Source organism: Suricata suricatta, chromosome 11 (assembly GCF_006229205.1).
Source record: "Suricata suricatta isolate VVHF042 chromosome 11, meerkat_22Aug2017_6uvM2_HiC, whole genome shotgun sequence".
Taxonomy (NCBI): Eukaryota; Metazoa; Chordata; class Mammalia; order Carnivora; family Herpestidae; genus Suricata; species Suricata suricatta.
The window spans coordinates 14,076,486-14,092,774 of record NC_043710.1 but is presented as its reverse complement, the minus strand read 5'-3'; the positions used below and the strand labels follow the sequence as shown (position 1 = coordinate 14,092,774).

The 16,289-nt window shown below is 34.8% G+C and overlaps 1 protein-coding gene across 1 annotated transcript; it reads left to right on the top strand.

Moving 5' to 3' along the window:
• Window positions 1-6,017: 6,017 nt before the first annotated feature.
• LOC115272018 (olfactory receptor 4P4-like) lies at window positions 6,018-6,953 on the top strand. The gene has a single exon (XM_029915019.1). The coding sequence runs from the start codon at window positions 6,018-6,020 to the stop codon at window positions 6,951-6,953; it is 936 nt and encodes a 311-aa protein (XP_029770879.1).
• The last annotated feature ends 9,336 nt before the right edge of the window (window positions 6,954-16,289 follow it).

Sequence of the window (16,289 nt, the reverse complement as noted above, 5' to 3'; positions counted from 1 at the left end):
TGATTGACACATAGTAATTTTAAAATGCTCATAAATATTATGATTAATTTACTAAGTGAATTGTTCTGATCTAGATGGGATGCTATAAAATATTGATTTCTGATGTCCAAAATGAACACATATGTTTGTAGACTGTCTGTGCAAGAAGGGAGGCCACCCGAATTTCAGTGCACATGATCCTGAATCTATACACCTTGCAACACTGCAACCAAACAAAGGGAAATGCCTGGCATTAATAAGAATAGCCATGTACATTTTTTGTTGGTCCTAACTTCTTTATACTCTCCAATAGTTTTCAACAAAACTAGTGGGTCCATTTCCAATCTACCAAGAGGGGTGGGAAATTTGTTTTACTTTTTAATTCGTTTTGCTAATCTTTATTTTACTTTTCATAACCCGACCCTCCATTGTAGCAATGACAGTTCATTAATATTGGGTGTGGCTATAGGTCCAGGAGAATAGGGGGGTGGCAGCCATTGACTTGTTATCTGAATGTTATGCATCTTATGTTGTTTTTGTTGATGACTTTTGTAAAGACACTGGATATATCTGTCTCTGATTTTCTGTTACCTTCTCCTCTCCAGATTTAGAGATCTCCAAAATAATCGTAGCACTCCCATAGGATTACTTGTTTTCCTCCTGCCTTTCCTAGGAAGAAATTACTCAGATCTGGCAGAATTTCTCTATCTACTTTGGATCTGAATAACAATAGTGGCCTCTAGAGACACAGTGCCCAGAGCTTGGTTAATCAAAAAGGAGAATATAAAGGTAAAGCCTGAAAATTCCTATGAGCCTAAGAAATATGATTTAGGACAGCTGATTAATGTTCCTTGCTGAGAATTTCTTAAGAAAATCTTCTGGGAAAACAATTGCTTAAAATGTCAAAGTCAAAGAGTTCTTATGATCTCCTCTGAGTTTATATTTGTTTCTTGCAGAGGAAAGTTCCTGCAGCCACACACCTGAAGAAGGTGACTCCTAGGGCATATATATGCATCCTGCATGCATGTTTTGAAATGTTGTTGTTTACTTCTGAGTATGCAGGGAGTTACACTGGTATGTAAAACCCTATATCACTCACTTGGGGAGTGAATACATGCTTCAGTGTGAATGAGGACAGTTTTCAGCGATATTTAAGTCTTCATTCACTTAGCAAAACTGTGCTACTTTCCCTCCTGGAAATTCAAGGAAAGCATTCCTTGTAGATATTTTTAGAGAATGTACCCAGATTTGTTTGAATCACTGCTTTCTAGTTTCATGTTTTGAACTATAAATACACGTGAAGGTTTACCAAGTGTAACTGAAGCAAGGTAAGTGTGACCAAGACATTTTCGTGAGTAATTTGAAACTAACTTGAAGACCATCTACAGTTGATGTGCAGGTAATCACTCTTATAATCCTTGTTTTAGGCTCACTGGATCTACTTGACATTTATTGTGTTATTTTAATGATATCCATTTATATGCAGTCTATCAAAATGTAATCAGGAGTAAAAAGATTTTTGATATTTATATTTTTACCCTGTATTACAGAGTTTGTGTTTTGAAGAACACATGTTAAAATAGGAAGAGTTTTAGGGTGCCAGTGACCTTCGGCTTTCAACTTTTGAAGTAATTCCTATCTTTCAAATGACTAGTCTCCCTAAATTTTCATCATAATCAGGTCAAGTAAGTTAGTAGTAAGGCACTTTTTTTTTGTATCAGTAGAATGAAAGATATGTAATTAGTATATACAGACCCTACTTGACTTATAAGAGACTGTACATCTACAAAGCTGATCTTAACTCATGGGGTGAACAGGGCTATGAAATAACACTACAAAAGGCATGACCTTCCTTTTTAATTTAATTTTGGTAACATGAAAAACAGTCTACTTATTTAAAACGACATGTTAAGAAATTCCTTCAGGTAACCAATGATTTCACCAAATTGATTGCATTTTCCATTAAACGTTATCCACGTTGAGGTTTGTTCTGATTGTTTTCCTAAAATCTGTTGCAGGTTAGCTTTTGTTTATTTCAAGGGGTTTGATTCAGGATGTGTTTGTATTTGGAGGACAATTAAATTCTCAGTCTTTTCACTCAAAGAACAGAGAACATAAGGACAAGATATATAATTACTATCTAGTCTCAATTTCCCTTGGGGGTTGTGTTTCCTAAACTCATGTATTCCTCATTGTTTCCTTGGGTGATGTGTCTAGATCACACTTGTAGATGTTGAAGCTGAAGAGTAGTAAGATTCAATGTCTTGTCCAAGTGATAACAGCTTGTGCAAAGGGGGAAATCCAAAGGAGTCATGCTCATTCTTGCTAAAATTTTATCATGAATGGTAACAGAATGTAAAATGCATAAATTTGGGGAACAATGGGTGGCAACAGTCTAAATTCATGCTCGATAATTATTACCTTCTTTAATCTGGAAGGGCTTTTTATACAGAAGTCAGTTTCTGTATAAAGCTTAAATATCAAGATTAAAACCAAAAAAGTAGCCACATTTCCGTTCACCGTATTTCCCCTGATACCAAACTGCTGAATATTGAAAGCCTTAGGTGACCAATAGCATCAGAAGTGCCCTGAGATACAAACAATGCTTGAATACGGGTCGTTTGCTCTCTAAGTTCCTTTACCCTCTCCATCATCTCTTAAATGTTTTATTTCTGAGAGAGCCCAGTTGGGGGAGGGGCAGAGAGAGGGGAATGAGATCAGAAGAGAGCTTTGTGCTGTTGTCACACAGCCAGTTCAATGTGGGGCTTGAACTCCTGAACCACGAGATCCTGACCTGAGCGGAAGTCTGATACTTATCCAGCTGAGCCCTCCATCATTTCTAATTCTGTCTGTATTGCTTTTGTAGGGTCACTTATTTCTTTACTTGATAATGTCTCCTTTGCTTTATGTTTGTATTGTGCTTTAAAGGTCTCAAAAATGCCGTTTATTGTTCTTACTACCATTTCTTTCTCTGGACGTTGGCTCCACTGTCATTCTGGTTCCTCTAACAGTGATGTTATTTCCCTAAACACACAGATTGGAATAGTAACAGCTGTGGTGGTCAGATTTAAAGCCTGATGTGAAATGGTTTCAAAGCAGAGATAGGCTACACCACACATTTTTTAGAAGTATCGTATATTTTACAGTGTTCATGGAGTCTGTCACCTCTCATGTGATAAAAATTATGGTACTTCCTCCCTGCTATCTTCTCACATGCATGGCCTTTTCCTGTGGGTGCTGCACTAAATAAATAAAAATCAAGGGATATAGTTTATAAATATTTCAGTTTACTGGCTTGCTGATTTGGGAAATTCAGTTAGTTTTTTTTCTTAATAGTTCTCTTAATTTGATCCCGTCCATACTGAAAAAAATATGGTTAGAATTCATGAGTATTTTAATTTTGAAGTCATTCTAATAACTAGACTTATTTATTACTTAATTTATTTCAAAATCACCTCCATGTTTATGAATATTTATTTAAAGGAATGCGATATGGTATTTTTAAATGAGATATTTAAATAGTTAACTGTGACATATTTAAAGATATTAGAAGAACTTATTAAATTTTATGGCAATACTAAACCTTGTACACAATTTTGGAGATAAAACCTGCTATTTTCAGCTTAATAAATGAGACTAGAATGTTTTAGAGACATATAGACATAATATGACTAAGTCACAAATATTCCTTCCTAATATAATCAAAGGTATTGCACTGAAATGGAAAATGGAATTACTCTTTCAATGTATCACACAATGCCTCTAAGCCATGAATGTTTGCCATCTAAAATAATCTTAAATATCACTAATAACACAGCTACACAATTTGGAAAACACTGGATTTGTTAATCTTGGCATGTTGTTGCAACAAAAAGTAACATACTGTTAAAAATCCCTGGGAGTGCCTGGGGGGTTCAGTTGGTTAAGTGTGCGACTTCAGCACAGGTCATGATCTCACTGTGAGCTTGAGCCCCACATCGAGCTCTGTGCTGACAGCTCAGAGCCTGGAGCCTGCTTCGGATTCTGTGTCTCCCTCTCTCTCTCAAAAATAAATAAATAAATAAATAAATAAATAAATAAATAAATAAATAAATAAATAAAAAATAGCCCCTCCTCCGCTAGTGCTCTGTCTCTCTGTCTCTCTTTCAAAAATAAATAAACGTTAAAAAAGTTTTAAAAGATTCATGTCTGTGGGCTCAAGTGTATCAGATAGATACACGGATTTAGGAGTAAGGTATCAGTACTATCCCCGGATACTGCCTAATTCTCCATGGGTGAGCAGAATGAAACTCAGAGGTGTGTGTTCCTTGTAGTGCATTCTTACATTGTTTTTGTAAGTTCTACCCTGATACAAAGGAAATAATACATGCAGATCCATGAATAATCCATGCAATAGATGGCACCTAGATTCTTCCTGACCACAAAGCTTGTCATATAGTTACACTGTGTGACATTGTTTTTATTGGTTTTGGTGCTTACCATTTATTCTGGCAGAACCCACAAATCATGCAAAATTCAAATTACTTTTGCATTTCTAGTAGTGTTTTTTTTTGCGCCATTAATTTCAATGATGGTGGAGTTTTCTTTCAAACATTCCTTTACACTAAAACTTAAATAAGAGATATGAATAATTTTTCAAAATATTTTTTTAAAAATGAGTTGCTAACAAAAACAAATATAATTTTTGCCATATTTTCAATATTTTAGGTCTTGTGACATTTGCAGCAAGCTTGGTTTCTCAAATTCAACATGCAGTGCCCACTCCACTGTACCCCGTAAATCAAGGAGTATTACTCACAATCCTAATCACTCAGCTCACAATTTAGGCAAAAGTTTGGTTCTTGTTTGCTTGTTTTTTGTTGCCTTTTAAAAGTGTAACTGAACGTTTGTGGGATGCCTGGTGGCTCAGTAGGTTGGGTGTCTGACTTCAGCTCAGGTCATGATCTTGCAGTTGGTGAGTTTGAGCCCTGCATCAGGCTCTGTGCTGACAGCTTAGAGCCTGGAACCTTCTTCGGATTCTGTCTCCTTCTCTCTCTGACCCTCCCCTGCTCACACTTTATCTGTCTGTCTGCAAAAATAAATAAACAATGAAAAATAATAAATATAATTTAACATTTAGAAAATGGCAATATTAATTTCATTTAAATTAAGAAATTTATTTTGTTTATAATTTTGGGTTGTGATCTTTATTCATAATAATCTTTTCATTTTAGACTATGCTCCCTTTTCCCAGCATGATATGAAATATCCTCCTGAATTGGAAGTAAACATGATAAAAGAATCCAGTAACATTTTAAATAGGTGACATATGTCTTAGACTAAACAGTATAACGACATAAGAAACAATGAAGACAATGACGGTAACAGTATTAGAACTTCCTTATAGGAAATAGTACCTGTTATGAATGAAGAACACAGTTGAAAGTTTTATTTTTTATTTTTTAATGCTTTTTAATTTATATTTGAGAGACAGAGAGAGACAGAGCAAGCAGGGGAGGGTCAGAGAGAGAGGGAGATACATAATCTGAAGCAGGCTCCAGACTCTGATCTAGTTGTCAGCACAGAGCCAGACGCGTGGCCGGAACCCACTAACAGTGAGATCATGACCTGAGCAGAAGCTGGAAGCCGGACGCTTAACTGACTGAGCCACCCAGGCGCCCCCACAATTGAAAGTTTTAAGTAACATATATTTCCTGCATTAAACTAAATTAATATCACTGTCACCTAAATGTTATAAATAACAGTAGTAGAACTTCCTTTTAGGAAATAGTAATTTTTAGATCGTTATAATATTTTCAAAATTTAACAAAATATATATTTAGTACTATCTATATAACCAAATATTTGAAAAAATTACAAAAGCTTAGAGAAATCAACTATGATTCCTAAGGGGAAAAATATCATTGATTTAGGAATTAGCAATTTTTTTGAATTAGCTTTATGGTTTGTTAGTTGTTTTATATGGTTGTATTAATATAGTAAATGTTCTTATCTAAATTTTTTCAGATATTTAATAATTTGTGCATAGCACACAACTTATGGAAAGTCATAGGAACATTTCAGAATTCATTCTTTTGGGACTTTCCTACAATCAGAACATACAAATATTTTGCTTCGTGTTTTTCTTGTTCTGTTATGTGGTCATCTTGGCGGGGAACCTTTTGATCCTTGTCTCCATTCGATGCAGTGCCCTTTTTCACCAACCGATGTACTATTTCCTCAGCCACTTATCCTTTATGGACATTTGCTACACCTCCTGTGTGACACCCAAACTGATAGGTGATCTGCTACTGGCCAAAAAAACCATCTCTTATGACAATTGCATGTTACAGGTCTTTGCCATGCACTTCTTTGGCATCATCGAGGTCTTCGTCCTCACAGTCATGGCATTTGATCGCTACGTTGCCATCTGCAAACCTCTCCACTACATGCTTATCATGAACAGGACAAGGTGCAATTTTTTCGTCTTGGCTGCTTGGGCTGGTGGGGCCGTCCATTCTTTTTCTCAGTTTTCCATGATATTCCAGTTGCCCTTCTGTGGTCCCAATGAAATCGATCACTACTATTGTGATATCTTCCCTCTGCTGAAAGTTGCCTTTACTGACACCTACATCACTGGTGTCCTGGTTGTTGCCAATTCAGGTATAGTCGCTTTAGTGACTTTTGTGCTCTTGTTTGGGTCTTATGTTGTTATATTGTTCACTTTAAGACATCACTCAGCTGAAGGAAGACGCAAAGCCCTCTCCACCTGTGGGTCCCATATTTCTGTGGTCATCTTATTTTTTGGGCCTTCAATCTTTGCCTACCTTCGACCTCCGACCACTTTCCCTGAGGACAAAATATTTGCTCTGTTGTACACCATCATTGCTCCCATGTTCAATCCCTTAATCTACACGCTGAGAAATACAGAGATGAAAAATGCCACAAGAAAGGTTTGGTGTCAAAAGATATTTTTAGAAGAAAAATGTAATTGATTTGTCTACTCATTATGCTAAAAACCTTATGTAGGAGTAAAAGTCGACTTGGAATCAGAGAACTTTGTTGGTTTCAAATCACCAAAACCAAATCTTTCACTTTATGAATGCCAGAAATGGTGAGCTGAGGCATTATGAGTAAGGTGATAATTTTACCAGTGGAACTGAGATTTGGTTGGGGCATCTGCCTATTAAACATTTTCCAGGCATAAGTGAATGGTGGCTCTGTCATATACAGTAGGCAGCTATGAAGCTGTGAGGCTGACTGTGAATTTTAATATTCATTTGCATATGAAATTTATACATGAAGATTGGACAACATTTTTGCACTCTGTAAAAATGGACAAGATTAAAAGTGGTTTTCAGGAATTAAAAAGGAATTTTTTTAATCATCAAATTTTATTTCCTATAGAATATTCATCCAAATCTTAGGTGATGAAAATCTGTGATAAATTATGCAATGAAAACAATTTAGGCAGATAATTTGGTTTAGAATTGCAAAGAAAGAGGCATGGTTATATTTGTCCTCTGGGAGTGACAGCACATTTTCCTAACCCCATCTCCCTTGAAATGTCATAGGCAGGGACAAAAAGTCAGTTGGAAATTTACATTTCTGTTATAGTGTTTATTACATCATATATACTTAGAATGTGGGAAGACATAATGAGAAATTAATAGATCTTCTGCTCTTCCAGTAAAACTCAATTAGTTGAGTGATTTCAAGACTCTGTATTTGAGGGGGGGTTGCCTGGGTGGCTCAGTCCGTTAAATGTCCAACTTTAGCTCAGGTCATGATGATCTCATGATTCATGAGTTTGAGCCCTGCGCCAGTCCCTGTGCTGATAGCCCAGAGCTGGGAGCCTGCTTCAGATCCTGTGTCTCCCTATTTCTCTGTCCTTCCTCTGCACATGCTTTGTATCATTCTCTCTCAAAAATAAATAAACATTAGAAAAAAAAGGCTGTGCATTTGGGGGGCAGCTGGGTGGCTCAGTCAGTTAAATCTCAGACTCTTGATATTTGCTCAGGTCATGAACTCACAGTTCATGAATTTCTGCTCTGCATTGGGCTCTCTGTTGACATTGTAGAGCCTGCTTGGAATTCTCTCTCCCCACTTCTCTCTCTCTCTGCCCCTCGACTGCTCATGCTGTCTCTCTCTCTCTCTCCTTCTCAAAATAAATAAATAAAATAAATAAAACTAAAAAAAAGACTGTGCATTTGGGAGAAACTTCACATATCAGTTTGTCTAGATATATAGACAGGAGGAATGAATTTAATTTCCATTCTAATGGACAAATAATAAGGTCAACTGAACTTTTTTAAAAATAAATTTTCTGTTAACATAGTTCTTTCATATATCCTTTTTTTTCTTTTTAAGGTGAGAGAAGAAAAAATAACAATAAAACATAGTTATTTGTGATATTAAAAGATATATTAACTTGGTCCATGAATAGAGCACATTATTTGTGGGTACTGGGTAAAGTAGGTCTAGGAGAAAGATTTCCCAAGATAATAAGAAAAAATGTAATAACGTTTTTATATTATCAATAAAGTACAAATAATTAGGATCTTTTTGGAGAAGAATAGACTTTCATAAGAAAGTGGGTAACAGTGTATTATCAAGGAAAGTATTTTGAAAACATGAATATTTGAAGACAGAATACAGTAGAATATCAAAAAATAATTTCAATAATAATAATATAATATCATATAATGTCAGTAATATAAAATGCAGGGGAAGGATAGCAATAGAAAATGATAAGAAATGCAAATTGTAGCAAATTTATGTGAGAGAAGAATTCTATAAATTATAATTTAAACAAATTACTAATAAAAAATTAATTTTGCTGAGTTAGACCACATCACTAATACCAAAAATAAGGGGAGAGTGTAGCAATGTCTACAGGTTTTGAGAGGAAAAGATTGAGAGGGATAAGCCTTATTCTGAGTCCTATTGTCATTCATTGATGCAAACAATAAAGACACTTTCACATCAATTTGGTTTCATAATTTTACTACCACATATTCTTTTTGACCAGGACCTCACACTTTGAATTGTACAGTAGTTATTATTATTATTATTAATTTTTATGGCACAATCTGGTCAAATCAACAAACATCTATGCATCTTCTACCCTTCATTTATAATCTAAAACTGATAAGGAAAGTTATTAATGTCACTTACATATAAAATGATAAATTGAAATTGTGTTTGAGAAATAGATTAGTTGTTAAGATACATGGAATGGTTATTAGTTAAGATATTAATCATCTACAACAGAATTCATAAAACTATTTCCATATTTCTTTCTCAAGGCCTGTGTCCTGAAGATACTTTCTTCTTGACCATCTTCTTGAGGAAAGGAACCCACTGAGAGGAAAACATGTTATTTAGAGAAACTAACTTATAATGAATTTCCCCAAACTGCTAAAATTGAGGTTTAACTATACAAGATAGGCAGCAAGCAAATGCATGTTTAATTAACTTTCAGAGTTGCCCAGATTCTATATAAGCTTTAGCTACTCAAAATATGTTTTGTGGAGAAACCAACTAGAATTTGTACTAATACATTACAACAGCCTTTAATGAGAGCATATTCTTCTTTTATCAACCTTTCCCCTGCTGTGATTTATGAGTTGATATTAACTCATTCATTATTTTTAACTCATAAACTATTTATGTTACATTGACCTCTCAAATTATAACTATTAAGATTTTGTGGTGAAATCAATCCCAAAGGTGCCTTTAATCCCATTTTGACTGACAATGTGAGAAAGAAAAAAAAGTATTATTGATCATTTAACTATATTTCTCATTGACGTCAATGTTCAAAATTTTATTAAATGCATTGTATCGCCAAAGAAACTGAAATTTTCCACTAAGGTATTTTCCATTAAGAATTTTATGCACAGAGGAAAATATTATAACAGTGATTAATAAAATTAAGGAATAAGAAATTCATAAGAAGATATAAGACACATAAAATGTTCAAATATGTAAAAACAAAAGGCAAAAAGCCAAGATTCAAAGTCATATTAAAATATTTCAAAAAGTTGAATGTAATTATTATTGTTGGAAGCAGGAGAGCAGCTGCTTTTTTTTTTTTTTTTTTTGGCTTTTATGCCTAATTCAAGAGTTAGTGATACTATGAATACTGAAAGGGTGGTTTGAAAAAATGCACATGTTTATACATATGATATATATTAAGAGTGTTTATATCTAGGTAGGCAGATAATTTATGTACTTTTTAAAAATTGATATTTTTCAAAAAGCCAATACAGCAAGACATACAGGGATATTTTCACCCTGGAAGGTGGTGAGTCCACAGGAACAAAGGTCCTTTCTTGGTGCGGAAGTAAAGGTAGAAAGATTCAGGGTTAGAGGTTGCAACACAGAGCCTGGATATGAATGCATAGTGGGGAAACTGGAAGCTCAGAGGGGGTCTTTGGAAGTTCTGAGCTGAGAACAGGAATAATTGTGAACACATGACCTTGATTGGAGAAAACATCTTTAAACAAAGAATCAGAATGTCTTAAATTAGGTTTCAGTGGTCAAAGGGTAGAAACTTTCAGTTATGAGAAGAATTCGTTCTGAGGATATAACCACAATATGGTGACTACAGTTAATAATACAGTTTTGTGTACTTGAGAGCTGCTGAGTGTAGATGGTGAACATTCTCACCACACACACACACACACACACACACACAGTGGTCAGCTATGTGCAGTGATGGTACTAATGTCTTGGTAATAATTCCACAATATACATGCATATGAAATCATCACATTGTACATTTTATATGTATGCCAGTTATCCCTCAATAAAGTTAAAAAAAAAAACAGGTTTCCTTAGGAGAGTAGGGAATAGACTGAACCAAAATGAAATATGTAGACCTATTTTCAAGTTAATAATTTGAAGGCAAACCCAGCTTCACACTCTGCCTTGGGTACCTTCAGGGCCTTTGATATGGTTGTAGGGTTGTCTTGCTATGTATTTTCCCATGTTTAAATTATGAAACAAAACATACAAAAAAACTTGAGAGAGAGAGAGAGAAGGTGGGAGGAGAAAGGTGGGAAAGGTGGGAGCCAGGGTTGGGGAAGAAAACTGAAAAGTAAATATCCTTGTAATCTCCATATGAATCAAAAAGTAGAACACTTATATCATCTCCAGAGTCAACTATAGTTGACAGTTCCTGTCCTCACTCTTTTGCTGCTCCCAGAATTAGCTATTTTCTTGAGTTTTATCTGCATCTCCTCCTTTCCTGGAGACTTTAGGTGAAGTATTTAACTTAGTTGTTACAGAGTTTTCTCATGGGTAAAATAACACAGTGGGGCCTCGTAAAAATTAAACAGGAGTACTTAGTACGTGGCACACAGCAAACCCTCAGTGTGCATTTGCATTATTTGTTCTGCTTACACAGCACATTGGAAGTCAGCTCAATCTTTATGTATAGACGTGAGAGAAAAAAGAGAAAAGAAAGACATACAGAAATGATATAAGTATTTGGAAAAAATTAAAACATGTTCAAATGCAACTTTTGTTTCTAAAATGATTATTTTTTAATTTTCTAAACCAAAAGTAATACAAAATAATAGTTTTATTAGTTTATAATTTACAGATATTTACCTATATACTTGGAAATAAACTATAACTCATTGTAATTCTCTTAGAGAATACAATGAAGACAGTTTTTGAGGACAGATGAAGACCATTAGCTACCATGAGGGCCAGGGCAGTCCTTTACTCCTGTCTGTTTATAGAGATTAGAGAAAAGATAAGGCCCTTAAAGTCCCTCAAGTTTGTTTCTGTGACACAATTCCTCAAGTGTGGAGAATTTGGTCATTGGGGCCCAGGAGGAATTTCTAATGACAAATTCCTAAATCACATGCAACGTTAATTGTGATTGCAGGTTGTTTATAATCTAGATCATATCCTTGCTGCTCTTGGTCTGATAACTTAGATCTAAAGGAAATCTACGTGGTGAGCTTATGATTTGGGGAAGGTAAATCCAAACTACTCAGAAGGAATAGTCAGTGTGGTAGAATAAAAGAAATGTAATTTTATAATGATTAACCTATTAAGTATTAATCATGTGAGCTTGGACTTCTCTAGGAATAATCTCGATGATGAGAATATAAACTGTGATTTGATCCCTGTGGATATAAAATTATTCCTCTTGACCTCAAACTATCACTCTGACCGTGCAGTTTCTCATTGTGTGTGTGAACGTTGGCTGAATGACTGGTGTCAGTTGTCTCTGAAATGACACAAGGTTTCCTTTTGTGAATGACTAACGAGTTGTGCTCAGTGAAATGTGAATTCAAGAAGCTGAAATGAAATAGTAGAGGTGAATGACTAGAATTTCAATGAGGACAGAGAGAACACTGAAAGGAAGAAGTTGGAATGGATCCACAACAAAGTGGAAGACTTTGTGTGGTGAATTATCTTTCTTCCCTTCCCAGTTTCCTGCCTGAATGTGTGGTATCAGCTGTATTTATTTTTGCCTCCATCGTATAGCTAACAGATTGTCACTTAAAATTAAATATAGGCATATTCTCTGAATTTTAGAGCCAAATTTGTTTTGAGCTTAGGGCAGTAATAAATTTAAAGAGCTGCTTATCAGGAGTGTAATATGACATTCGAAAGAGACAGGCAAACAATGAAAGGGAAATGATGCTTAGGTGGAAAGCAAATTTCAAATTACAAAAGTAAAAGCACTTTTAGAATGCTTGTTGGAAAGTTGACAAAGTATTGACCTTGATAAAAACTGATTTACAGGTTACCAAGAAAACGATAAAAAAATTCAAAGGACAAATAAGCTTCTTCCAGTAACCATTATTATGATTACTGATCACTCCTTCCTCCTTGAACAACAAAAAATATCCCCAATGAATATTTAAGTTAATGAATATCCTACACAGGTCACTAAAAAAATCAAATGAAAGTATCTCAAAATTTGAGTCTCTGTTACCTTATCTTGTTTTTCACGCCTCCCTCATTGCCTGTAATAACTGTTATGGCAATAATTTCAATTATTGAGTATTTTATTTTTAGACCATTTGAAATCGTTGTAGTTATTTGTTTTAATCATTTGCAGACATTTACTAATTGTTGGTTAAATAATGGTAACCTGTATTGACAAAATATGGAACAAGATTAAATAATTAGAAATATTTATTGAGTCTCTATCAGGTATTGGGTGACTTATGCATTTTATCCAATTAATTCTCACAACAGTGTTGGGAGATAGACATACTCACTGACAGTGAACTCATCCATTGGCACTATGATGATCTGAGAAGAAACAGTACCTGCCAAAGATTATACAAGTGAGGCGGCTGAAATTCAAAATTAAATTTGTGTAAGCACTTCTTTTTTAAAAAAAAATTAATGTTTACTTATGAGAGAGAGAGAGAGAGAGAGAGAAGGAGAGGGGTAGACACAGTGAGGGAGACACAGAAAACAAAGTAGGCTCTAGGCTCTGAGCTGTCAGCAAAGAGCCCAATGCAGGGCTTGAAACCCATGAACTATGAGATCATGACCTGAGTTGAAGTCATACACTTAACCAACTGAGTTACCTAGATGCTCTTATGCAAGTGATTTAAAACTATTTCAAGGCAGAATATAAGACAGTATTCCTATCCTTCATGAATTTAGGATAAAAAATAAGAATGTATAGGGTTTATTTTGGCATAGAACAAAAATGGAAATACTTGGGTCAGTGAGACAATCTTTTAAGTAATTATAGTATCAAGTATTTATTGAGTATACACTGAGTATCAGTAACTGTGTAAGAACATAACATTTTGCTAAGTGTATTGCAAAGTGAGATATATATTGTTTCAGATTTTGACTATACTAATTGGGTGTATAGTCTTGAGCTAATTAATTTCTCTATGATTCAGTTTCCCTTTTAATAATAAAATGAGTTTGTTAGTAATATTTACTTCTTAGAATTATTGTGAGGATTTAAAACTTTATGAGAGGCATATGGGGATGCTCAAATTGTAAGCTAATATAAGAATTATTAGACCTATTGATAGCATAGTAAAATAATGAAATGAGTTCATAGGCTCATTCATAACAGTCAGACTATGAACCCAAGAAAGTTCACCTCATTATGTTCAAGGTTTTTCAAAACTTGAACAATAGCAGAGAGCTCAAGGGTTATGCAAAATCTTAAGGGAAACAGATACATTATCAAGACTAGGTTTATCCTTTTTAGGATGGGGACCCTGAATACAAGTGTCTAAAGTGAGTGAAAAATTATAGCAGAAAATAACTTAAAATCTCTTTTTTCTAACCACTGCTCTTACAAAAAGACTATTTGCAGCACTGGTATCTCTGTTCATGTCTGACCGCATCACACGATTCTGCGCATTTTATTCACTTATGTGAGCATAGCAGTCTTACTCTTTATAATTGGGCTACATATGCAGCAGACAGGAACAGATGGAGTTTATAGTTTTATTTGAGTATTTTCTGTATTGTATCGACATAGAGACACTGGCTTAATTTATCGTCTCTTTTGCCATCTGTGTATCAAAATTACAATGGCTCAAATAGTTTAAGGACCATGATTTTGGAGGTTATTTTGTTTTGCATGAAATAGGTAACTGAAGAAAGTGATGTTTTAAACATTAAATTTCTTCTGTTGCTTTGATTCTGTATCTTTTATGTATGAACTCAGGCTCTGGAGTCAGGAAATCTGGTTTCAAATTCTGTCTTGCTAAATACTAGTTGGGTGTTCTATGTATATCTTATCAGGAAAGCTTCAACTAATTTGTATCTTTGTAAGGTATTGCCACTCTTGTATGTATGTCAAACTTCACTTAATACCAAAGCTCTCATTCATCTATTTTTAAATTTGAAATTTAGAATTCTCTGATTTATTTAGGGAACAAATAACTTGTCTACATTTTAGACAAACAAAAGTGTTGGGAGTGAAGTTCAGCGTTCACACTTAAAATTGATGACTGGATCAAAATTAGAAGCTAGTGGAACACCTGGGTGGCTCAGTCAGTTGAATGTCTGACTCTTGATTTCAGCCGAGGTTATAAAGTCATGGTTCATGGAGTTGAGCCCCATGTCAGGTTCTGTGCAGAGCATGGAGCCTGTTTGGGATTTTCTCTCTCCTTCTCTCTCTGCCCCTTCCCTGGTCATGCACAGTCTCCCCCTCTCTCAAAACACATAAATAAGCATTAAAAGAAAGAGAAACTTGGGGCGCCTGGGTGGCTCAGTCGGTTAAGCTTCCGACTTCGGCTCAGGTCAGATCTCATGTTCGTGGGTTCAAGCCCCGCATCAGGCTGTGTGCTGACAGCTAGCTCACAGCCTGGAGCCTGTTTCGGATTCTGTGTCTCCTTCTCTCTCTGCCCCTCCCTCTCTCATGCTCTGGCTCTCTCTGTATCAAAAATAAATAAAACACTAAAAAAAAATTTTTAAAAAAAAAAGAAAGAGAAACTAGAGATCTCCTTGCACTCTAAAATTGATAAAATTGAGAAGCTAGAAATATCTGTGGTAACTTATATTTGGTAAACCACACAAACTTGGGAACATTGAAATGAAAGAAAAGGAAGGGAAATTAAGTGCTTCCTATGGATTCTAGAATAAAGAAAATTGGAAATTGAACCACATATTTAGCAATATTTAGTTTGGTTAGAAGGTTAGATCAAATTTAGTTAGTTAGAAAATTGATTTTGTATCAAATGAGACAGATTGATTGGCTTTGCCTGTATAATCTAACAACTAGTTTCCACAGAGAATTAATTTCATGTATGAAGTGAAATTTTGTTTAGTTTTAGCAAAGGGGAAGAAGAATAACAATTCAGGTGGTTTGTTATTTCTATATACATGATTAAAATAATGGTTATATTTATGTTCATTTAAATGAACAAGCTATTACTGTAAGAATTGACTAAACCAGTACTTTAATTTCTATTTTTAAAATAGTGTGTATTGGTTTACAGGTAAGAAGACATTACAATGTCACAATTGGAGGAATGAAACCTTACTTTTCAATGGTTCTTTCTAAGCTAATTCTTTTTTTCTTTTAAAATTTATTTATTTTGAGAGAGAGAGAGCATGTGTGCAAGTGGGGGAGGGACAGTGACAGAGAAGGAGAGAGAGAGAATCCAAAGAACGTTCTGCACTGTCAGCTTAGGGCCCAATGTGGGACTTGAACTCATGAACCGAGAGATCATGAACTGACCCAAAATCCAATGCTTCACCAAGTGAGCCATGCAGGTACCCCTGTCTAAGCTAATTCTAAATCTTAAGATTACACTAAAGAAATAAATTTATTTGTTTTAAGACCCTATTGTGAATGAATTTTATAATTG